Source organism: Manis pentadactyla, chromosome 12 (assembly GCF_030020395.1).
Source record: "Manis pentadactyla isolate mManPen7 chromosome 12, mManPen7.hap1, whole genome shotgun sequence".
NCBI classification, from domain to species: Eukaryota; Metazoa; Chordata; class Mammalia; order Pholidota; family Manidae; genus Manis; species Manis pentadactyla.
Window position 1 is genome coordinate 105763197 of NC_080030.1, and position 26621 is coordinate 105789817.

The following is a 26621-nucleotide window of genomic DNA, read 5'->3' on the forward strand; positions in this document are numbered from 1 at the left end:
GAATTTGGCCTGTTTGAGGGGCTGCAGGCAGGCCAGGTTGACAGAGTGAAGTGACTGATAGGAAAGGGTGAATGGTGAGAGCTAAGAAATGGGCAGGGGCCAGACTGTAGCACAGCTGTGTCTGAAGTTGGACTTTATTCTTGATGAGATGGATAGCCCTTGAATGGTTTTGAGGAAATGAGTGCTGTGACCTATTTTTTGTTTTGCAAAAGTCCCTCTCACTGCTGTGTGGAAATAGACCTGGGTGAGGAAAGAGCGGAAGCAGAAAAACCAGTTTGGAGGCTGTTAAAATAAGGCTGGTCAGTGAGAGGTGATGAGGGCCTGGACAGGAACATGGACGTGGATGTGGACGTGGATTCCATCGAGCCGGCAGGATTTGCTGAGAGACTGGACATGGGGTGTGAGGGAAAGAGGAATTAGGACAACGCCTGTTTCTGGTGTGAACGGTTGGGTGAAGGGTGGTACGTAACAAGGGGAGGATGGGGGGCAAGCAGAGCGGGAGGGTCCCAGAGTACTGTTGGGACATACTAAGTCCGTGCTGCCTCTCTGGAGCAGAGAAGTCAAGTAGATATCTGGGTGCTTCTTCCTGAACTTCAAGGTAGAGGTAGGGACTCTAAGTATGAATTCGGGAGCCATCAGGGTACTGACAGTACTCAAATCCATGGGAACAGATAGAGCACTGAGTACTGAGAAAAATTTAGAAGTTGAGAGTAGAAGGTACATCAAAGAAAGAATAGCAAAGGAGGGAGCTTAGGAGAGGTTCCCCGAAGGCCAGGTCTCAGAGAGAGAAACGTCTCAAAGACAGTGACGAACCGTGTTGACACGCTACCGAGAAGGTAAAATGAGAAACAGCCACTTAGTGTGGCAGGATGGATGGTGCTTCTAGTGCTTGTAAATGAGAGAGTTACATTAGATGACTACTCCTTCTGCAGCAAGAAATTTCACTTCAATATTCATTTTTATATGCATGCTATGTAGTCTTCCAACCTTAATTTGTGAAGGTATTTTCCCGTATCTTCTTTTAATAGGTTTTACCTTTTATGTTTAGGTCTATTACTCATAAATGAATTCATTTTGACATATGGTATGAAGTAGAGGATGCGGCTCATTTTTTCCCCCCATAAGTTTATCTAATTTTTCTAATGCCTTTTTGATGAAGGCTTAGATTTTTCATTGATTTACCTTGGCATCTCTGTTGAAAATCAGTTGCCCTCATAAAGGTGACATGTTTGTGGATTCCACTCTTACATTAACCTGCCCGTCCATCCTAATGCCAGCACCACACTGTCCTGTTTTTGGTGTCTCAGCTGGGGTGATTTTGCCTGTAGGGAACATTGGCGATGTCTGGAGACACCTTTGAATGTTACAGCTGAGGGTTGGGTTGCCCTTAGCATCTCTAGAGGCTAGGGATGCTGCTAAGATTCTTACAGTGCCCCTGACAGCCCCCACAAGAGCAGCCTGTTCTAAAGTGTCGTCATGCTGAGACTGAAAAACCCTGCCAGAACTTTACAGTGAGTCTTGAAATCAGGTTTCATCAGTCTTCCAATCTTGTTTATCTTTTTCTAAAATGCCTTGGGTATTCTTTGCATTTTTATATAATTTACAGATGAACTTGTCAACTGGAAATTTGTTTGGGGCTGTGTTTTAATCTATAGAATAATTTGGTGAATATTTATATATTAACAATTTTCAGTTTCCAGATTCATTACCCTGAGATATAACCAATTATTTTTCTTTTATTTCTCTTAGTAATGTTTTGTAGTTTTTAGCATAAGAAGTCTTCCATATCTTTTGTTGAATTTATTCTTGAGTATTTTACATACTTTGAGGCTATTGTACATAACCTTTTAAAATTTTGTTTACTGTTTGCCCTAGTATATGAAAATAAAATTGATTTCTTGACTATTACATTTACCTATTGTAGATTCCTTAGGATTATTATATGTTAACAATCATGTCTGAAAGTGAAGATGTTTTCCCTTCTCCTTTTCCATCTTTATGCCTTTGTTTTGGCCTTATTACACTGGCTAGGTACTTCAGGTATAAAATACTAAAGTGGTAAGAGTGGATATCTTGGCCTTCTCATTCTTTGGAGGAAGGCATTCAGTATTTCACTATTAATTATACTGGTAGTCCTTTGTCAGTTTGAGGAAGTTTTCTTCTGTTTCTAATTTATGACAGTTTTTAATCATGAATGAATGTTGGTTTTGGTCATATGCTTCTCTCAATGTGTACTAAAATGACCATTTTTATCTTTTATTTTGTTAATATGGTGAATTAATTAATTGACTTTTTATATGATAATACAACAAATACCTAACTGAGGAATAAACTACAGTTGGTCATTATGCACGATCCTTTGTATATATTGCTGGGCTCTTTTTGCTAATGTTTTGCTAATGATCTGTGTGTCCGTGTTTATGAAGGATACTGGTGTATAATTGTATTTTCTTATACTGTATTTGTCAGGTTTTGGTATTAGGATTATTTAGATCTTATAAACAGTTTACCTCCTTATACTGAAAATGGTTTTGTAAGATTGTGTCATTTATTTAAAAAATTTTTTCTTTAAATGTTTGGTAGAGTTCACCAGGAAAACCATCTGGGATTGGAGCTTTCTTTGTAGAAATTGTATTACAAATTCAGTTTCTTGAATAGATGGAAGGTGTAAAAGTCAGAGATCTCCAGGGAAATAGAACCAGTATAATTATCATACTGGTATATTATTTTATGTATTATATTATTTATGGCATGTATTACATATAGTATGATATTGTGTATCTCTATTATACACACATACATACATATATATAAAATTGACTCATGCCACTGTGGAGTTGGCAAGTCCAGAATTTGCAGGGCAGGTCATCAGGCTGGAGACCCGGGGAAGAGTTGATACTGCAGCTCAAATCCAAGACAGTCCAGAAGCAAAATTCCCTCTTCCTCGGGGACCTTAGTCTTTTTCTCTTACGGCCTTGAACTGATTGGATGAGGCCCATCTGCATTATAGAGGGTAATCTGCTTTAGGCAAAGTCTTTTGAATTAAATGTTGATCAAATTGAAAAATGACATTAGCAGAAACGTCTAAACTGGTGTTGGACCAAGAATTGGGTATCATGGCCTAACCAAGTTGACATATAAAATTAACCATCACAAAAGGCATTCAGATTTTATCTTCATTCTCATATCAGTTTCCTTATCTTGTGTTTTTTCAGCAAATGGGTTCTTTTTATCTAATTTGTGAAATGTTTGGGCATAAAGTTATTTATTATATTCCTTTTTGTCCTTTTAATGTCTGTAAAACATAGAACAATATTCCCTCTTTTATTTGTGATATTGTTGATTTGTTTATTCTCTCATTTCTTGATCAGCCTTACTAGGAATTTATTAATTTTAGTAATCTTTTTCAAACCAATTTTTGATTTGTTAACTTTTCCATTGTTTGTTTTCTATTTCGTTGATTTCTACTCAGAATTATGTAATTCGTATTACTTGGGGTTTATTTTGCTTTTCTTGTAGTTTCTTAAGGTCAAAACTTAGAGCACTGGTTTTTAGACCTTTCTTTTCTAATATAAACATTTAAGGCTTTAAATTTCCCTCTAAGCACTGCTTTAGCTGCACCCCACAAATGTTCACATACTTTGTTTTCAGTTTTACTACTCCTGTGATTTCTTGTTTGACCTAAGTGTTATTTAAGTACATTGTCTAATTTCTAAAATATTTTGGATTTTATGTATGTCTTATTTCTAAATTTAATTCCATTGTGATCTGAAAACATATTTGTAAGATTTCAACTTTTTGAGATTTATTGAGACTTCTTTTATGCCCTAAACATGTTCTATCCTGGATGATATTCCATTTGCACTTGAAAAGATTGCATATTTTGGAGATATTGAGTGTGTTGTTCTATATAATATCTATTAGTAATGATGGTTTATAGTGTGGCTGAAATCTCCATCTTTCCTTGTGTGTGTGTCTACTTGATTTATCATTTACTGAGAAATCCATCCATGATTGTGGATTGCTCTCTTTTTCCTCTGAGTTCTGATAGTATTTGCTTTCTGAGTTTTGAAACTGTTAGTAGCAGATTAGTTGCATTCACACTTGGGAATATTGTGCTTCCTGATGGGTTGACCCTCTGTGTTTATGAGATTTCCCACTTCTTCTTTTGTAATATATCTCATTTTGTCGGATGCTAATATAGCCAAACTAACTTTTTTGATTGCTGTTTGAATGGACTTAATTTTTTATATCGATGCAAGTCTACCGTTTTACTATTTGTTTTCAATTTTTCTCATTTGTTTTGTTTATTCTTTGTTTTCTTCTTTGGTTAGTATTGTTTCATGTGCTGTATAATATAAGAACATAACAGTATAATTCCATTCATCTTATGTCATCCTTTGTTCTATTGTGTCATTTACTTACTTCCAACATTACATAAATCCCCCAATTCACTGTTATTACTTTTGCTTTCAGTTGATATTTATCTTAGAAGTAATTAAGAGTAGAAAATAGACAGCATTTCATGTTGCACACATTGCCCATTTCTAGTTCTCTTCATTTCTTTGTGCAGATTGAAGTTCCTGTGTGGTGACGTTTGCCTTAAGCCTGAAAAATTTTGTTTTTCAGCATTTCTTATGGAAGTCTGCTGGCCGTTCTCTCAGCTATCTTAATTTTATCCTCATTTTTGAAGGATATTTTAAATAGATTAAGAATTCTCAACTGCAAATATTTTTTCTTTCACTACTTTTCTGAATATGTTGTTCATTCATCACCTGGCCTCTGTTATGTCCGAAAAGACATTACGTGTCATTCATTTATTCGTTGCACAGAATGAAATGTGTCCCTTTGTTTATTCCGGGGGGAGGCAGGGAGAATTGAAGTAAGTATCATGTGCCAAGGTATGGTTTTCTTTGTATTTATCATGTTTAGGATTCTCTGAGCTTTTTAAATCTATTGATACAAGATGTTTTCTGTAAAATTTCGGGAATATTTGGCCATTATTTCTACAAGTATTTTTTTCCTGCTGTTTTCTCTTCTTCTGAGACACTGATTGCATGTATAACACACTATTTCATATTATCTCCCATACCACATAGGCTCTGTTCATATTTTTCAGTCCTTTATTTTCTCTGCAATCAGTTTTTATTATTTTTTTTGTAGTCTACCTTTAAATTCATTGACTCTTTTTCTGCAGTTCCCACAATGCCGTTATCCGATCAGTGAATTTTCCATTTTACATATGGCTTTCAGTTCTGCAATCTCCAGTTGGTTAATTTTTATGTTACTATTACATTTTTTCTGCCAGGATTCCCCATTTCTTTTATCCATTGTGTCTTCCTTTTCTTTTATGTTTGAACATATTTATCATAGCTATTTTGAGCTCTGCTCTTCCATTTCCAAAATTTGGGTCTTTTCAGGGTCTTCTCTATTTAAAAAACTTTTCTATTTTCTATATTTTTTTCTACAAATAGAAAAAAGGACCACTTTTTTCATTGAATATGAGTTGCTTTTTCCTATCTTTATATAGCTTATAACTATTTTTATTGTTCGCAGAATGTTGTGGGTGGTAGGTTGTAGGGAGTCTGGGGTTTTATCTTCTTTACCAGGTGTTGAGTGTTGTTCCGGCAGGCAGTTGAATTAATTACTGGCAGATTTTTATTCTGCCAGTCTTGTTTTTATTCTAGGTTAGCACAGATCTATTTGGGTTTTGTGTGTCGTCCTAGGGTGCAGCGCTTCCTGTACAGTATGGTCCTTATTCCTAAGGCATGAGCTTCCTGGGATCTCAGCTGAATGCCCAAGGTGCTGGATTTAAAGTGTAGTGTAGTCTCCAGACTGGCTGGGTAGAACTCTAGTATCTCCCAGCACTGTGTAACCTTGGGTATCCGCTTCTCTCTCCGCCAAACAATGGCCTCTTTCTGTTATGCTTTGTAGTCTCGCTCTGTGTATGGGGGTGGGGTGCTCTTTGCACAGATCTCTCCAGTAGCCTTGCGGTTGAATTCCAACTGTTTCATAATCCATGAGCACTCAGATCTGCACCTCTCTGGCTCACTGTCACCACTGTCCTCTACCTGGGCTCCATGTCTTTTGACACTTACTCCCGAAAGTCCACTCAGTCAGAAAGCCAGGCCAGATATGGTGCTTATTTTGAATATTTCCCTTCTGTTAAGCATCTCAGGTTTCCACTGCCTGTTGTCCCATCCAGTAAACAGTTGCTTCATCTGTCTTCCCCAGTTTTGTAGTTGTTCACTGAAGAAGGGAAAGTCTAGTAACAGTAAGTCAGTTATGGTCAGAAGCCCACTGAACCTATATATTATAAATTTCTTTTGTAACACAGAGACAAAAAAATTTATACTGTTGCATGTTGAAATTATTTATTTTGGGGTTGCAAGTTTTTTTTCAACCTCACTGTGATACTGTCTCCAAAAACAGTGTAACCTTTATACTGTTTTCTTTATAACCTCTTCTATTATTTTTTGTTTTCTAATCCATCAGGTATTCATCACCTATTAAAGGATATGGTTTCCAAGGTCTTTTTATATACTTGACCCTGAATTTATATCTCAGCATGTGGTAGAATTAAAAGATACATGGCATGTTTTCCGCCCTACTTCATTACTATTGTTTACCATGTTACGACATGAATTAATTAGACACTATACTTATAAATTAAGGTTTAACTCATTTGAAGAGTGTTGTATTTTCTCACTTTTTATGTTGATCATTTTTTATTTGTCTTGACTTATGCTGCTTCATTTAGGGTGTTTTTTTTCCTTTCTCTTGTTGTACTTATGTACACCCACACTAATTTTTATTCTGATATTCCCTTGCACCTGTTGTTTTTTATTTTTCTGTACTTGTACAGATAGTTTCTCTTAAATCTATATTTATCACAGATAAGGGCAAGCACTGACAATTTCATTCTGTCTTTTATGTGGTTTTGTTAATGCATCTCTGAAATATGTTATTTTCCTATAAATCACTTTTTTCTCATATATTACAGTTGAGGAAATATACATAATATATGCATATATATGTATATGTAGATCATATATTTTAAATTTCAGAATAGGATAAGAATTTAAATTTCAGGGTAGGAATGGGGACATTACAAAAATACTTATTTTTATAAAAAGTAAACACTGACCTGATGGTGTTAAGAACCATCACTTTAAACATATCAAACATATTTATTTTACAGTCTGAATCTGATCAGCCCAATATTTCAAGTCTTTGAGTCTGATTCTACTGGCTGTAGTTCATGGTGCCCTGTTTTCTTTTATCTTTTATGATTTTCTCTTAACCAGTCATACTGAATTTTTATGTGTAGGAACTCTGACTCCTGGCTGGAAAGATGCATTTTTCCAGTGATTTTTTTTCAGTTCGCTTTGTCATGTGCCTGGAGGCACTTACACCAACTGGGAACCACGTAATAATAAACTTTCAGCTTAAGCCATATCCCCACTTGAGCTGCAATGCCAGACACAGTCTGGGCTGTGGTTATCAGTTATCAGAGGAGATTTATTTTCTCTTCCTCCCAACACCATGTTGGGGGTAGACAGGTTTCCATGCCATCCTCTTCCTCAGAGCAAGTTTATTTTTCACTTATCTTTACATTGTGAGAGCAGCTGGGGATGGGAGGGGTTCCAGTTCTATGGGGCAGGATCTCCTGTGAGACTTGTAACTTCTGGACAGGTCCTAGACTTTGTTTCCTGACCCCTCTGCTCCCTCTGACCCCTTACAAGGTCAGAGCTTAAGATTGGCAATGTTCTGTGGATGCCTCCAGGGTGAGAGTCTGTTTTAATGCCCCACTTGACCACCCTAGTTCCCCGCTTTGACTTAGTTTTTTACTCTGACATTCCTTACTTTCTTGCCTGAACAGTAATGCATTTCAAAAAATGTTTTGAAAAGATTTTATCCAGTATTTTTAGTTGTTTTCAGTGGTACAGCCAGAGTATTTTTATATGCTCTTTTGAAGGGAATATAATTCATTTTTTGTATGATTGATTTTTGTTTGGATTTTTATTTTCACTAGTGGGAGTATTTAAAAAGTATTTGTCACTTTTCTCCCTCCTTTTGTCAATTTCCTGTTTGTGTCTTTGTCTATTTGTCTACTGTACTCTGGTGATTTTCAAAAGAATATGTGGTCTTCAGCTTTGGAAAGAGTTTCTCCACTCTCTGAGGAAGTCCGCCTGGAAGACCGTTTTCCTAAGGTCCGCATGTCGGACTCTGAGGGAGTGAAGCTTGAGGTGGCGCCCCAGTTCGGTGTTAGTTCCTCCATTCCTGTTTATTCGTTGTGTGTTCTACCCGAGACTTCTGCCTACCTCCCGCTTGCTGAATCCATCGACCTATTTAAATACCTCATCTTCTTTGGTCAGTATTAGCCACTTGGTCCAATACGACATGGTATTTTCTTTTTCAACTAGGGAAATGCCTCTTTTCTTGCCTTCCTATGACTTCTCTGTTCCTTCTTGGATACCTAACTGGTTCTTCCACCTGAGAGTCAGTAGATCGAAGTACTTCTGCAAACTTTGTCTGCAGTCCTCTTCTCACTTCACATTTTGCTAGCTGACCTCTGTCCCGTGGCCCCGACCACCATCTGTCCTCGGAATGATGTTCCCCAATCCATGATTCAACCATAGCATCTCCTCAGGCCCCAGACTAGCAGGACTGCAAAAGGCACCACATTCACATGTACTTTCAGTTCTTGCATGACCACTTCTTTGAAAACTCCTGACGCTTAGTCAAAAAATTATAAAAGGCTTGCAAAAAATGATTTAAGGAAATTGAGCTGAATTTAGGCATTTTTGCCCAGGAGAAGAGGTTTCTGCCATAGGGTTAGGTGATAACTCAGTGGGTACCTGTGACCCTGAAATATTGTCTAGAATACATGACAGTAATATTTGGTACAGAAAGTATGGTAGGTGGGGAGTTGTGCTTTTATGTCTTTTTGCCATATGCCACTCTACACCTCCCCTACTTTAATGACGTTGCCCATGGGCAGCCCCTCTTTTTCACCTTCACTCATGTTCTAACAGCTCATAATAGTATTCCTTTTCATTGTTTTTATTACACTATTTTAAAAGGTAATACAAAGTTACTGACTTAACAAGTTTTTGTTTGCTTCCCTTACACTATTGAAGGTAAAACTAATATGGTCGTCACTGGTTGGTGATTGAGTGGGTCAGGTGGGCTGATGGTGGTACTTGGAATATCACTTAGCCTTTGGCATGACATAAAGACAGGGGACCAGAAAACTGTCCCCAAATGGGCAGCAAACTGATAAGACTATTCGTAGGTTTAAGAGTTGACTCAAGAGTAAGCTTTATGTTTCCATTTTGCTTTAAAAGGACAAAAATATAGTGAAGATCTTAATGATACCTTGTCCTTTTCTTTGAGCCAACCAAGTAATGTAGCAATAAATATTATGAATGCAATGATGAATGATGGAACTTACAGGAAAATCTGTCAGTATTGGGAGAGATCTGGAAACTGGGGATCAAATGGCCTTGAAGAAATAAATTGAGTTTGAAATTACAGGAAGACATCAAAGTGGGAAGAATTGGTGAGTGATCAGCATAAAGAAAATACTTTGTTTAAAGGAATTGAATCAGTTTTTCTAAGGATACATGATAGACAGACAGAAGTTTAGATCTTGGTGAATCCAAGAAAGTACTGAAAATAAGATAGGAAAATAATCTAAAAAGGTACAAAGGAAACCAATATAATGGGATATCCTGAAAGAATAGTTCCTAGAACACAGGAATAGTGAGTAAATCCCCCATACATAAAACTATATTATACACAGATTAATGCCTTTATAATTTTCTTCATCTATAAAATTTTCTGACAGAATTTATTAAAACATACTCTGAGATTTGATTTTTAGCGACTCCAAGATACAAATAATAAAAATACTGAGCATTTCAACAGCAACCTATATATATGTATATGGGAAAAAATATACAGCATCTGCAACAAACTAATTTACTAGTATCTCATCAAAATTCAGGAGTCAGTTTTTCTAAGGATACATGATAGACAAGCATAAGGAGATGGTAAAGTAAATCCCAATGAACAGGAGTGGGGAATGCAGATTACTTACAGACCATCCATGAGATAAGCAAAATATCACTACTAGGCTATTTACTTTGTTCTCTTTACTTTTCTCGAAAAGGAAAAAAATACCTTAAGGCTTTCCTGTTTTTTATTTTTGCTCTTCCCCCTGATTCGTGAGAACTTCAGCTCTTCTCCCACTGATCCTCTCCCCGCCGGCAGGGTGGAAAGCGCTTTGGGAAGATAATGCTCAAGTTGAGGGAAAGAAATCACACCCACCACTTATACAGGACTTCGTAGTTTGCAGAGCGTTTTAAAATATTTATCTCATTTGAGACCAGCAGCAACCATGTGAAATAAATGGGAATTCCTATCATCTTTAAAAAAGGGATTTCTGGCTGCTGCAACTTACTTATGGATGAGGGGACCCAGCGAGATTAAGTGATTCATCACGGATCAGTGGAGCTATAGGCTGAAGCCCTGGGCCGGCCTTTATGGGGTTCACGGTCACGAGCAGTGTGTCCACTTCGAAAGTCGGTTCTTTTCAACTATGAAATGAAAGATTTCTAAAATATTGAATTATGGGGTGTATTTAATATTCTGCTTAGGAATCTTGGTTTCCATTTTCTCTTCCAAGCTGGCCAACTTGTTCTCCAAAACATATCCTCCAGTTTTCCACTGCTGTCTTCTTCCTCGTGCCATATATCCACCTAACATGTTTTTTACTTCCGTCTGTATAAACCTTTCTCATTTTTAACAGTTTTAAACTAGCTTATTGTAGCCAGGCCACCGCCTTTACAAACCATTCCTACTTCTCCCAGTAATTGTGATCATGTCTTCTCTTGAAAAGTTACAATATTTTCTATCTCTTACACTATTTATCAGAGTCTACACTTTATTTGCCACCAATATACCAGGAAGCATAGTCATCACCATTTACCACCTGAGTCCAATGGACCCTTTAAAAATATATTTTAAAAGTCATTTTACAAATAATTTACACATATAAAAATGTGAAAGTAACTTAAATGTCCATTGATACATGGATGGATAAAAGGGAAGTAATACATAATATACAATGAAATTTACTCAGCAATAAAAAAAGAATGAACTCTTGACATTTGTGACAACATGGCTGGACCTTGGGGGTATTAAACTAAGTGAAATATGTCACAGAAAGAAAAAATATCAAATCATTTCACTTATATTTGGAATCTAAAAAACAAAACAAAACAGAAATAGACATGGAGAACAGACTGGTAGTTGCTGTAAGGGTGAAGGGTGATGGGATAGGTGAATAAATGAAGGAGAAAATAATTATTAAGATTTTGATATCTTGATCTGGGTGATGGTTACATGAGTGTATGTATATACATGTCAAAATACAGCAAGTTGTATCTAAGATTTGTGCATTTTTTTGTATGTATGTCAATACAAATATTTTTTAATATATAAAGGGATTTTGTGAGAAACAGCTGTATTGGAAGTTACTATGAATTTGAAGGTAACAAATCCAAATTTTATTCCATATTTTTCTGGTGTGAAGATGTACCTACCCCAAATGGGCAATATCCAAAGCAACTGCTCATGGGTGAGCGTGGAGCACACCCGTCTAATAAAATACTGATCCAGATTTCAAATAAATTACTGGGAATTTTCAGCTTCTTATACCTTTGGTTCTTTTTCTTGCACTTCTACCCTCAAAATGCAATGCGTTGAACATTTTCGTGGCTCGTAATTTTGTTGCAGAGACGGTGGTCATTGTCTTTAGTCTAAAATAACAAAATGTTTTCATTTTTAGACATTGATCAGAACAATCAGTTCTGTGAACTTCTCATTCTGTGCTCCTCATCCCCTTTCCATCAGTGTCTTCAGCATCTAGCCCCTTATGAACCAGACCAGAGTAAATGTTCCAGCAAAAACTTGGTAACAAGGTGAAAGAATACTGTTCCATGTCCTTCCAGCAAAAATTTCTTGTCAAAAAAATACTGCGTGATGACATCGTCCTTGTAGAATGACTAACTGCGTAATAGATGTCCTTTTTGTCCATAGGAGTATATTGTGGACGTAATTCTTGAGTTTGAGAAAATAGTCTAAGGTATTATCTTATGTAAAGACTCATAGTCTAAGATTCAACGACACGATCAATGTTCCGCTCACGGGCGGCCCCGGAGTACGGGTGCCTGCCTCGTGTGTGTGCCCTTCGCTCATCTAATGATCGCAAAACATCCGTCAGTTTTCTTTTCTTTGCCATTAAGGACAGAAAATGAAAAATTCTGAATTCTCAACTGTGTTCAATGAAAGGTTAAAAAGAAAAGGACCCCCAAAATCCTGTCTTCTGACACCTCTTATCCCTTCTGGGAGGGTCAGACAGCACCTTGGGCAACGCAGTAACAACACTGGAGGGTGAAGAAACGGTGATGATTTAGTTCACAATTTTATCATCCTCTGGATAATCCCCGCATTGTTAGTTTTTTTTCTGTGAAAGCTTTAAAGTCAAAATGCTTATTTCCCAGTGCACAGAAAATTATTTAAATGTATGATCAATAGAATACTATGGAGGTAGTACAGAATAATATCAAGCAGATTAAGTTCTCTGCCAACAGTTTTGAACTCCAGGATTGCATGGGACACTTGAGCGATAATTTATATAATCTTGATTCCAGTTGAACTTGTAGTGTAACTGATATTTAAGGTTATGAAATTAGAGGAGATTGAGACAACTGAGTGTAGGTATTTGAAATCCTCTCTCCTTTTTTTTTTTTTTTTTGTTATCCTCTGAGTTCCTTCTGGTGTCAGCTGCATCTCCTCCCAGCTTGGACTGACTTACTTCAATAATTCTTTTATGAGAAACTAGTGCACCGCACTCTTGTCCCTTCTGCGCATCCACCCTTCTGTCGGTGTTCTTCTCTTTGCCCTATGGACAGAAAAGGAAAATTTCCAAATTCTCAACTGCATCCAGTGAAAGGTTAAAAAGAAAAAGACTGAAACGTTAGCTAAATCTGGGTCTCTTGCCCGCCATGAGGATAGAGATGTATCAAGATCATAGGCGTTCAAATAGGGAGAGAATCAAGAGAATTCAAATCCTAGGTCTGTCTTGCAAGTGAGTTGGAGCAGAGCCAAAAACGAGAGCCAGAGACTCATGGCCTCCGTTTCAGTGTTGTCGCCCATGGTCAGTTGAGATACAGGCAAGCTGAGCGGAAAATCCTACAAAATATGAGAAGAGAAAAAGTATTAGGGTAGCATGAAGTCCGTCCTGTAAGGGCAATAGTCTTCCTTTTTCCCCTCCAGCTTTATTAAGGTATAATTGACAATGAAATTGTAAGATATGTAAAGTGTGCGTTGTGATGCTTTGATGTACATACACTTGTGAAAGGATTCCTCTTATCTAGTTAATTAACACATCCATCAACCTCACTTATTTCGTCCTGTTTTTATTTTTCTATATATTTGGTAAGAACAGTTAGGTTCTTCTGTCTTAGGAAATTTCAATTATTACAATACATTGTTATGAACTATAGTCACCATGTGATAATTAGATCCTCAGACCTTACTCACTTTATAGCTGAAAGTTTGTATCCTTTTACCAACCTCTTCCTCTCTCTCCAGCCCCCCAGCCCCTGGCAACCACTTTTCTATTGTCTGTTTCTATGAGTTTACTTTTTTCTTTTTCATTTCCGCATGTAAGTGAGATGATACAGTGCTTGTCTTTCTGTGTCTGACTTATTTCACTGAGCATGAATCCTTCGAGGCCCATCCATCCATGTTGTCATAAGTGGCAGGATTTCCTTTTTAAGGCCGAATAATGTTCCATTATGTATGTATATGCCACATATTCTCTACCCATTCATCCATAAGTGGACACTTAGGCTGTTCCCACATATTGCTACTGTAAATAATGCTGGAACAAGCATACGAGTACAGATATCTCTGAGATAGTGATTTTGTTTCCTTTGGATATATATTCCGAGAAGTGGGATTGCTGGGTCTTAGGTATTTCTATATTTAATTCTTTGAAGAACCTCCATACTGTTTCCCATAGTGGCTGCACCAATTTACATTCCCATCAGTGGTGCACAGGGTTCCCTTCTCTCCACATCCTCGCCAACACTTGTTTTCTCTTGTCTTTTTGATAATAGCCATTCTAACAGGTATGAGGTGACATTGTGGTTTTGATTTATGTTTCCCTCATGATTAGCGATGTTGAGCAACTTTCCATGTTTTTGTTGGCCATTTTTATATCTTCTTTGAAAAAATTTAAATTTTCTTTCTATTTTAAGCTCCTTTTTTTTGCATAGTCGGGAATAATTCCTGGGATTATGAAAGAGAATAAACAGTGTTTCAAGGTATAGGAAAAAAGTAAGATCACTGACAAGAAACACAAAAACTAAAATTGGATCCAATAACCCTGAGAGTTAAAGTTGTACATTTAAATTACCTCTTTTCAAGTTTCTATGTGCCTGAAGTACAAGGTCATAGTGATGTCCTAATGATCTTTGCATTTCACCCAATGGCTTCTATGGCACACATTTACTGTATGAGAATTATAGAATAATTTTCAAAAAATGTAGCATTAAGACTCTCACAGATCTCAAATAAGCAAGTGTTAAAGAGTTATTTTATGTAACTCAGTTAAACAGGCAGGTGTTATAACCTGTTCAAAGGAGAGCCTAAAGAAAAGGCACATTTGTGGCACAGGAATATTGAAGCAAACATGCAAATGGAGGCAAAATCCACTTCTTCCATAGTGGGAAAGGGAAGTCAGTTAAACCTTACCGTACAGAATCTGCCTCTCAATAGGCGACAATAACTTTGCGTTGCTATCGGGTGTTGGCAATTTAAAGGGCTGTAAAATAACTCCCAGAGAATCAGAATCAGGTAGTCCGTTAAGTGTGAGCTCTAGCTAGACAAGGCACAGTTTTCCACTGAAGCACAATTTTTTCCCTACATGTATGATGAGCTCAGTTAGTTTATCAAAATAAAATGTAGAACATCACAGTGTGATAAATAGCATTTTGTCATTTGCAGCCATCATATTTTTGGATGTTTTTTAGTTTTATGAAATATGTACATTTTTTAAGTAAAAAATCAAGTATTATCTAAACAAGTTTACTCCTCTTAGAACACCTGCTGGATATTTTTCAAGATTGTTTTGTTGTTGTTGGAAACAGAAAAAAAATTGTTCAGTGGCTTTCCTTCTTTCGTCTCAGTAAGAGAATAAGCCAAATTCTTCATAGTTATTAGCATGTACCAGCCAAATTCAAAGGATGATGGAGATGAAAACTCCGTCATTCAAATACTCAAGGAATTGTCTTTAGGACAAGCCATTTCTTGGCTTAGAGCATATGCACAGCACATTTTGTTAATGTGTAGATTGCAGCGCCGGTGGTTAGCACTTACTAAGAGTATTTGGATGTGTGTAAATAATGCTGGCTCCATCCAGGGACTTATCTGCTACTCTTCTCGTACCGACTACCTTCCGTTTTCACCTCCATCCTGGCTTGACAGCCGCCTCTTATATTGTATCAGTGGCCATGTGTTTACAGAATCACAGCCTTAAAATGCTCAGTAGGGAAACAGGCTTCCTTAAGGGATCCGTGATCAGTGCAGGGATCTGCAGCGATGCCTGAGCAGCTTGGCCGTCAGGCTTTCCTCAGGGGAGAAGTTGGGCGGCATGAGGGCGACCCCGGATCAGCTGCACCTGCTGAGGAAGGAAAAGGGGAAGCAGACACGGGGCCAAGGGTGCCGGCCATGCCCGCCTCTCCTCAAGCTCTAATCTGCGCGAGCAGACCTGCACGGGGAGGAGATAATATCACAGCTTACGCAGGTTATCTGAGCATAGTAGCAATTTTGCTTCTTCAATTTCCACCGACCTACGGACATGGTGAACAATTTAACAACTGCTGATTCTTGGCAAAGGGCAATATCTAGTCAGTCACAGGAAGACCAATTGGGCTGGAGGGGAAGTGGACAGAGCCATTTACTTCTCATCTGTACTTCATCATTATCCTCAGCAGTAGCTGGTGTGGAACAGGAGATCAAACTTATCGATCATTAGAAGCCTCTCCTTGGTGATTTCAGCGGAGTGGTTTTAACTCTTTCTGATTCCTGAGTAGCTGTAGAGATGGGAGACGGTTTGGCACAATCTTCCTTTGCCTCTTGCACACGAATTAATCCTGGGGACCATTCTGGATAGAGCACATCAGGGGCAGAGGGTCCTCTATAAGTATCTCTTAATGCCACTCATATGAACTTGTCAAAATAGGAAGTTTACACATAGTTCTTTCTAACTCAGTAATATAGCAGTAATTCAGTGTTAATATTGATTCAGTAATAACAATTGGGAGGTGTTTTAAAACTTCATAGAAACTCAAATGCTACCAACATTGTTAGTTGCATCGAAGGTCACCCAGTCCAGGGAACTTCAAAGCTTTGAATAACCCATTTGGCATAATAATAATAATCATAATGATAATAATAACTCACTTGGCTAAAAAGCAGGATAACATTTGAAATTAGCCCTCTTTTGGACTCTAGCTTGCAAATAACTGGTGTAAAGCTGGGATTGTTATCTAACCTTCTGTACAGTTCATCGGTCATGCCACTGAAATTGATTCTCGACTTCTATACATATTTTTTTCCTTTGAAATTTGCCATGCTATCTCTTCCTTCTATGTTTTAACATGGGTACGTCTGAAAAAATATGAGCTAGATTCTTTTTCCTTTTGCAGTCCTTGTTTGTATACCTAAGGTATTTTTATATACCGAAGGTATTTCTATTATATATTTAAATTATTTCATATATTACTTCGATGTTTACATCCACTTCTCTAAATAACATTACTGCTTCACTTATCAGGTAGTCATGATGCAGACCCTCTTCTAAAATTTGGTGTGCTTCTAGCCAAAATATTTAATAGTAAAAAAGGAAAAATTTCAAAGTACACAAAAAGAGAAAGATGTAACAACCATTAAAAATGAGGCTGGCCTACAGAACCCAAGCCTGGAAGAAATCATATGATGAGCAAGAAAACAGAATGTATAAAAGTTGACACAAAAGCACTAGTGGAATTGTATTTCTTCAGACCGAACTGATGCTTATTTACAGCAGATGTCACACCTCCGATGCTGGTGAGTGTGAAATGTCTGGTGGAAAGCAAGCACACATAGGGCTTTTAAATTTACAGCAAGGCTGCTGTTGTGCATAAATGAACCAACATTTTCAGATTGCATGTTATAATCTAATTCTTCCATTTAAGTAAACACCTAATTTTTAACTATTTGAAGGTAAGTTAAATGTTGGCTGTCTTCCCTTTCCTTCATATTTGATACCAGCGCTAACCTTCTAAAAATAATCTATACCTAAAGGTCACTGTGACCAAATGTGATAGAAAAACTGATCTTGGTTCCAACAAGGATGACTTGAGACCTGCAGTTTGGGTGCTTACAGCACTGCCACTGCAGAAGTGCATGTGTGTGTGTGTGCATGCGTGTGCATGATGTCCTGACCTGGACACCTCGGGGGAGGGGGGTGCGTGTGTGTGTGAGAGATGTCCTCACCTGGACACGCCCCCGGCTGTGCTGCCTTGGTGAAAGCAGGGCTGGCGGAGTGCCAGTGCATATGCGAGTGGGCCCCATTTCATAACAAACTGCTTTGACTCCCAAGAAATTGGAAAGCTCTGAGTTATCTGTGTTGGAGTACGTCTTTCTCCTTGTTTTTTTTTTTTTTCAACTTTTCCATTAGCCAGAACAGATTACCTGTCTGGGATGTTGTTTGTCACATAAAAGAGAGATAACATTTCTATTTCAAATACAGACTTAACTTATGACCTAGAATTCATTATTATGCTTCTTCTCAAGTTATGGTACAAAGTAATAGACTCTCAACAGATTACTGTTGTGCGGAACTGCTGCAAAATCTACCAAATACTCCTAAACATAATGGGATGAAATACCAAAATGCCTGGCATATAATTATACCTGATTGAAGTGCCGTGACATGAAAAGGACTCCCTTTGCCCCCATTTCTCCAGTTATTTCTCTCCCCTCCTGTGTCCTCTTCTCTTTTAAAACTGCTCCATGTTCCATCCCTACTGGTCTTGATAGCCTTCACTGCCGTTCATCACGTACCTGTTCCCCACATTTTCCATCTTCTTGTTTGTATAAGATGATGAAAGATTTGCAAATAGAGCTATTACTGTGTTTCAGCTGGTTTTCAAGATACTCTGGTGCATTTTTTAGTTTGAGTTACGATACAGATGACACACCATGGCATTAATCAGAGTGTCCAAAAGCTAATAAACATCAGACTATCCAAAAAGCAGTGAGGAGAAGACATGAGACAAGATAAAATAAACATATAGAACCTACCCTTCCAGATAACTATCCACATACACTTCATTAATATCTAGTACAAAATTGTACTCTTCTTATTATTATTGATTTTGTTTTCTATTTTCCACTTGAATTTATGAAAATGATTCCATGGGTATTATAATCAGTTGATTTCACTAAGAAGCAAGGTAGCTGGATAATTTCTCATCATAGAACCAGCTGATCAAAGACATTAGAACAGTAGTTGGTAAGTAAAAAACACCCTTTGAACTCAGTGCAGACCCTGGATCAGTTTAGTAAATGGTCTAAAACTGAGTTTCAGAGGAGACATGGAGTATTCATTTGTCCTGCCAGCAGGCTTGCAGTTTGAATTCACATTAATACCACACCCCAACAGACTGACACTTGCTAATAACTATGGCTAAAATTAGGCAATACACGGCTATCCAAACATCTACTGTTCATTCCGCACCAGGAAGAACCACATGGCAATTACACTGACTAAATTTTGCTTTTTAAAAAATGACATTGAAAACCTACCCTTAGGTTGGTCTAAATAACTAAGCAAACAGGTTTTAAACCATCTATTACACACTAAATAACCAACAGAGTTTACAGTCTATCTATGCGAAACAAGTTTATGTGCTTTTGAGAATTGTTTTAGATGCAGCCAACAGAAGATGGAGAATTAGAAGAGTTATTATGGGAAATCAATAAATGTTAATTGGTAATGATGGTTGAAGTTTAGGGAAAGTAGCCATCGATTCATGAGCTGTAAATTGTCACCCATTTTGATGACGCAGGTGCCTGTACATTGAACCCATCCTTGATTGCTGAACTAAGAATTGAATAATGGTTTCCGAAACAGAAACCACGTCTGAAGCCAAACTCAGTAGATTTTTGCAGTGTTTTCCTTCTAAAATAAGCAGAGATCAGTGATGGTAAAAATTGTGAGCTTTTGTGCTGTCACAGCCGTAAATTTCAGAGAATCATTTTCCTTCCTTCCTTCCCACCTTCCTCCCTTCCAAGGCATCAGTGTGACCTGTTGAAACTCCAAAACCTGTTTTGGGAGATTTACTCTGTTTTGAACTGCATTCCTCGTGGTTGGCGTTAGGGACTGACCCCTTAGTAAGGCTGTTGTGCTAAAGCCCGGTTTGGGTACAGCTGTGTGCTTGCCGTCACCTGGGAAGGTTTTAAGCCTGGGACTCCACCCTCAGAGATGCTGGTTTTATTGGTCTGGAATAAGGCCCAGGCATAGCGTTTTTAACAAGCTTCCCAGATCAGATGATTTTAGGGTTGCTGGTATGCAGGTTCACGGTCAGATGACCAGCCATAGGAATGAAGGTCAAATTACAAAGTGGAGGTGGAACTTCATCATTACTTTTTTTTTTAATTACACAGTAAACAGATAAAGTCTGTTTAAAACAGAAACTACGCAAGAATGTATGGAATAAAAATGAAAGTCCCTTTTCACCTTACCTTTATTCTCCCCCACAGATGTAACCACTGTTAATTTACTGTTTATCCTTCCGGTGGTTTTTCCATGCATTTAAAATAAAAATGCAAAGTTACTTGTATGTAGTGTTTTTGAAACATAAATGGGATTATAGTATATATATCCTGTGGGTTGCTTTTTTCACTTGCCTTGGAGATCTTTCCATGTGAAATGCATATCCATCTACCTTATTTTCAAAAATATCTTTTTACTTCATTCCTTTTATTATCTGTAGAGTGTTTCTCAGTATATGGGCTTTAATTTCTTTTTCATTTTCACATATTTGTAGCTCAGAGGCAAAGAGCATGGACTTTATAGCCAGATTATCTGATTTTTGTTACAAGTATTATTGTTGTTAGTATTATTATTATGTAATTTTTCTATTTTTTACCAATATGGGCAATACTGTCATCAATATCGTAGTACCCAAATTATTGTACTTATTAGTGAATAGTCCTGTAGGCAAATTCCTGGAGTTAGAGGTGCTGGGTTAAAGGGTATATGTATTACTAATATTTTGAAATATGCTGTCAAATTGCCCACCAAGAGAATCAGTCTCAATTTATACTTGCTCCGGCCAATAGAATTTCATTGCGATATTTATTTCAAGGTCTAAATAAATTGTCCACGTGCCAGTATGTCTTCCTGGTTTAACTAAAATGTCAGGCTTCTTCGTTTTGGCTGGAATTTCATTGAGTCAGTTTGACAGCCCTCATTATATAAACACATCAATCTAAAGTTCTGATTTACAGCCTTAAACATATGATTAAGGAGAAGGGCAAAATTGTTTACTGGTTTTGTAGACAAAATTCTCAACGTGTAAGGCACAAGAAGGGTAGAAATAAAAGTGGGCTTTGGCAGTGAAAAGTAGACTAGACTAGTTCTAACATTTCACTTTATAGATGGCAGAACCAGAGAGAGTCGCTCACTCCCCCACAGCATAGCGCCAGAAGTAACCCAAATCTCCAGAAAAATCTACGTCAGTTCTGTGTGTGTGTGTGTGTGTGTGTGTGTGTGTTGGTATTTTAAATTCAGGACCCTGTATTTTTTAGACTTACTGTATAATAAAACTTACATTACCATTGTTGGGTATAATGTATACCCAACATTAATGTATAATATATAGTGAAAATGCAAGTAAAATTTGTTTTCAATTAACATTTCCTTCTGTGTAAACTGTGAGTCTTACATTTTTCATCAACAGTGTAGACATTGTAGAAAGTACTTCATAGAGTTTGAGGGAGGATTAAATTACATAGCATACTAAAAACGTTTTACAATGTCTGGAACATAGTAAGCTCTTAATAAATTAAATTGAACCTCTTACTATTTTTTTATTTAGTTCTGTTAACAGTATGTTCATCCCTACAGCATATATAGATCATTTTATTTTTAGCATGAACTAGGGTACTTGAGGGAGATACTGGCTTCTTTATTTCAAATGATACAAATAAAATTTTTGGTATAATAAAACCTTTTTTAAAAGGACATAAACCACCACTAACCAATGTTTTAAAAACTAAGTCTTTTTACTACTGTATTTAGAAAAATAGATAAAATTTAACTTTATTAAAATGTTTTATTATTGAATTGGCTTACAGTCAAAGGAGTTGGTATGTAAGAATGAAATAAAAGAAACAGAAATTCACATAAAGAATAGGTTACTTTGATAGAGGTCAGAAATGTGTACACTGTTATCAAAAGGCCTGTAACTGCTCTGGTGTGTCAGAGTTTTCTAACTCTCCTCCTGGTATTTTGGGGCAGATCCTGTGAAGTGGATAAACTATACCCTGGTGTAAATTTAGATTGTTTAAAAGTTACCACAACAAAATGGGGTCTTCTGAAAGGCTGGTCTCAGCGTCTGCCTCTCTGACCTTCAGGAGGTGTGGGGGGCAGATTGCTTCCGTCCAGAGCCACCCCTCTGTCCGGCTCCTTCCCTCTCTTCAGCTCTCGGGTCGTCTGATGGCATTTCTGCCCATCCACTCCCCCCACACCGTGTGGGCGTCCAGCTCTCCCAGGTGTTGGGTTGATGACACGCAATTGAATTAGATGACAGGTGTTCAGACATATTAAAATGAAAACAGTAGACTCGTTGAATGTCATTTCTGGGTTTTATTTGGACTATATCAGGGTTAACAATGATAAACAGTGGCTCCACAGTGTCAGTTACTGTTGTCCCATATTCGTTGCCGAGTTTCTTTGCCACCTGTGACTTCCCTTCCTCCCCTCCAGCCTCATGTTTGGAGACACCATCGATCCTTTCTGTCCCTCATGTGCCCTTCCCCGTGTTTATTCCTGCTCCCAGCCGTACAGTGCGCCCTTCCCTGTCTGCTCTCATCTTTCTCCCCAGTTTTGCCTGCCTTGTGATTTCAACATTTCCTTCCTCTTGAGAAGCTCACAGATCGCTGTGACCATATCCTTAATGTCCCCGTCAACCTCTCCCCCTAATACAGATATAAGTTTTATTCGATTAAAATTAAGCTAAGAACTTAAATTCTTATTAAGACACCATTTTCAAATATTTAGAAGCACCCAAGTTGTGTGCTTTTCCATGACGCTTGGAGACAGGCAAAGCTGGCTCTCTATCTGTAGTGTCACCCCTCTGCCCAATTTTTTTTATCAGTTTTGGGACCTAGAGGGAATACAATTGATGAAGTCTTTCATTTATGTCATTGAGGTATCATTTAAAAATTAACATTTATATTCTAATTTAGTGGGCTTCAATTGGGCTCAGTTCTGACCATTATTGCTGGTATCATTTGAAAATATAATTGACTTATACTGTGGTTAGGATCTTCCAAAAATGAGAATTCTTCTAAGGGTCATAGCAGATCTAAATCCTAACTTCTCAATCAGAATTTTCATTTTTACTGCAGAATCCTCAGAACTTTGGATATGTTTTGATCAAGTTATTCACTAATGTGTTTGGCTTAGTATATTAAGACTTAACCTAATTATTTATTTCATAATGTAATTTAATAACTCCAAAACCCTAAAAGATTTGTTTTTATTTTTGCCATTCTATGTGCATATCCTACTGTATCTATTGTTGCCATTCCCCTTTCATTTAAAAACTTTATTTCAGTAGCCTTTTTAAACATTGACCCCAATTATATTGTTGTATTTGTAGAATGTGCTAACTCAGATTTAAAATATTTATGATGTGATCTTATGAAGAACTTGATGAGGTTCCAAGTTTAATCTGAACATTTTTGTTTCTCTTTAAAAATATTCTTTGTGCCATTGTTTTCTCATTTTGTATAATACTTAGAGTGAGTAATTTTACTTTTTTGGGCTATGGGAATGTATAATGAAATACGGTTATAGTTTTCTTTGTTTATAGCCTTTTGCTTGTGAGTCTGTGTTCTTATGTTTCTTAAGCATGCAGCTGATAACGTGAGCTCACATGCCATTTTTATGCTTACGTCACAACGTAAAACTCCTTGATACTAACAAAAGCAAACTGATTTGGAGAGGTGTGGAGTGTGAACAAAGGAGACTAGTCCCATGTAGAGCTTGTATGGAGTATGTAGCGTGTTACTACCATCGGTGAGCTGAAAGGTAGCCGAACAATTCCCATTTTGGTGTCAGTCCCTTGGGAAGGAAGGGGTTTCATAATGGGGTGTGATCTGCGCTCTTACTAAGGGTGATTGACACTGAGTGATTAAATAAGAAGAGAATAAATACCACTCCTCCCCTTTTAAGGCTAAGCACATATACACTGAATGCCATCTTTTCAGAGCGGAAGACAGTCTGGCCTAATGATAGCACGCATCTGAAAAGCTGGGGGGTGATTAACTATGCAGATGAAAATGCAAGGGCACCAAAATTATACAGTATCCTTAAAAATGACGTACAATCCTAATGCAATGGTAAATGCACATACAGAATATGATGGAAGACCCCATTTGTGAAAGCGGAAGCCTGACATCAGGCCCTGGGTAGATGATGGGCGGAATGGTTCCTGAATTGGGTAACACAGTGCATACATACCACAGCCACTGAGGAAATTGATGGACCTGCTCTTTTACTGAAGCCTTTAACCTATTTTCTCTCTCTTCGAAAATGAGCTCCTGAGTGGATGTTATCCTTAAGGAAGTGAATTTAATTCAAAAGCAGATATTTTATAGATGGGCAAATTTAATTTAAGAATTTACTTATCCATTATAAAGGAGAACTACATGAGAAAACATTATAAGTAGAGGGTTGTATTTTTTTCAAAGATGCCATTTTTGAGGTTGCTGTTTTGGGGACCTGATTTTCCAGAATTAATCAGTAATTTTTATTATTCTTTAATTTTGCATTACCTGTTAGAACACAAGGCTGAAACAAGTTTATTATGTTAAGGTCTGCAATTGCACAATAAATGATATAATCAGAAAAAGCAATTTCTTGGTTTTTCCCTTTAATTTTTGATAATCCGATGCATTCTTTTTTCCTGAAGGTAAATACTTGTTGTTTATTGCAAAGAATACAAGCCCACTTGTGAACCTGTTATTCTAAAATCCGTAAAGTAATATCAACACCTGGAGGGAGCAGGCCATAGTTAACCTAGTGTTTGCCAAGTAAAAAATAGTCACTCTTCATAACCTATCCCAGAAGATGAAATACGAAGCATCCTACAAATACTGCTCAGTGGGTTCATAGTATCCTAGTGGTTTGTCTTTGAAATACATGCTAATAATATGTTACTAAGCTTGCCGTTCACATACACCTAATTAATTGTGATTAGCTCTTTTGTTGTCATCATGGATTAAGCTGATTCTTACAGCATTTATTTTGCAACATTTTTTTTCAACACTGACTGTGCCTCATAGTGAGAACTGTGGCATCATGAAAGTCTTTGAAAATGAGTTTAAAATAGAAAGTTCTTAAAGCATTTCATTACAGAGACAAATCAAAAAACAAGTTCTGTACTCAGGTAGATTAAAAAAAAAAAGCCTTTGCAAATATCTGATTTTATTTCCTCCACTTTATGCTGTTCTGTTGTTTTAATATAAAATTTTAAAAGAAAATCTCACATCATGCCAATATTATCTTCCAAATAATTTAACTTTTTAAAAGCTAAGTCAATTTTTTAAACATCTAGTACGAAGCCACGCCCCCAGTGTGCATTCAAAGGATGGATTTATGTTTATTTCAACGTGAAGAATTTACTTTAAAGGAAAACTAATTTCTTACAGAAGGAAAAGAAAGTAAATTCTTCCTGTCACTGAACTAACACCGACCTCTCTTAATCCGGTCTAAGAATTTGGAAGCTTTCTTTTATAGTATTCTTCTGATGCAGATACTTACTGTATTGCTCTAAAATTACTTGGTAATTTGCCAGATATCATTCACCACAGGCCTCCCTCTCTCTTATATATCAAATCTCACCGCGCCCCTTAATTCGTACAAAGGAACAAAAATTCTTCCAGGTCAGCTGGTTTCCACAGTCAAAATAATTAACACCCAAAGAAATGTTACAGTGATAAAATTTAATTCGGTCTCTCATTTCCCCAATCGCTGAGCAGGCTGCCCCTGCGCACAATGTCAACGGCTGCGTGCGTGAGCAAGTCTCGTGCACGCCCGCCGGTCGTTTTGTTGAACGCCGGCCGCCCTCTACTGGGCTGGACTTGCTTTGCAGTCACCTGTCGGGTCAAAATAAGAGAATCAGGTCCCGGCGGCAGTGATGGACAGGCTCTCATAGTCTTGTGTTTTCGCTGTGCGTTCTGTTCAGTCCCAGCAGCCTTATAACTCGCGGGGGGTGTTTTGGCGACCCCGGTCTGGGCAGCTGGTGTGGACCGGGGTGCCCCGCCGGCGTGGGGGACCGGGGTGCCCCGTGCACGCTCCCCGCCGCCGGCCTGGGGGACCGGGGCGCCCCCTGCGCGCTCCCCGCCGCCGCGCCGCGTCCTCACGGTGCCCTCTCGTTGCAGATGCTACAACTGCGGCGGCCTGGACCACCACGCCAAGGAGTGCAGCCTGCCGCCGCAGCCGCGGAAGTGCCACTGCTGCCAGAGCATCGCGCACATGCTGGCCGCCTGCCCGCACAGGGCCGCGCCGCCCCCGGCCCGGGAGGTGGGCCGCGCGTCCCCGCCGGGCCCCCGGGACGCCCCCGGCCGCTCGCCGCCCGACGCGCCCCCCTCCAGGCCGGCCGCGGCGCCGGACGAGCAGGGCAAGAAGGGGCCCTCGGTGCAGAAGCGGAAAAAGACCTAAGCGCCCTCCGCGCCCCGCGTCGCCGCCTTTCCCGTCGGGAAGTCTACCTCATGCGGGCGCAGGCACGGTGTGTCACAGGCAGCAGCTGGCCTGGCATTTTTAACTACTGTTGAGGAACTGTGAATTTTTTTTTTAAACAGACAAATCAGTCTAAGCAGATCACACTCGAGCAGGGCGTCGGGTTTTAGTGCCGTTCGCAGAGGGAGATGCTGTGTCTCTGCGCGCTGGTGTGGGAGGGAGCCCGCCGAGGCCGCGTGTGTGCGGGAGGATTTCATGCAGGAATGGGGACACGCATATATAAAGAGGGCTTGTCTTTATACATGTGTGTACACACAAAGCACACACCCTCCCTCACAGAATCGGACGTCCCCAGTTTTTGAAAAACCCATGCAAAGCATATTTTAGATGGTTTCAAAAATAACCCCTGCAGTTTTCTTGAAGTCCCACCCCCTTTATAGCACATAAAACTGGAAGCACGACTGTTACTTTTTGTGTGAACCAAAGTATACTTCACGTCACAGAGCTGCCAATCATATGGTAC

General features: G+C 38.4%; 1 protein-coding gene across 3 annotated transcripts in view; it reads left to right on the forward strand.

The window, feature by feature from the left end:
* The window catches only part of LIN28B (lin-28 homolog B), a 121526-nt gene extending 95446 nt beyond the window's left edge, over positions 1-26080 (forward strand). For all 3 annotated transcript variants that reach the window (XM_057490218.1, XM_036902853.2, XM_036902852.2), the window contains one exon: positions 25801-26080. In XM_057490218.1, the coding sequence (XP_057346201.1) occupies positions 25801-26080 (280 nt within the window). The remainder of the gene's footprint in view (positions 1-25800) is intronic.
* The last annotated feature ends 541 nt before the right edge of the window (positions 26081-26621 follow it).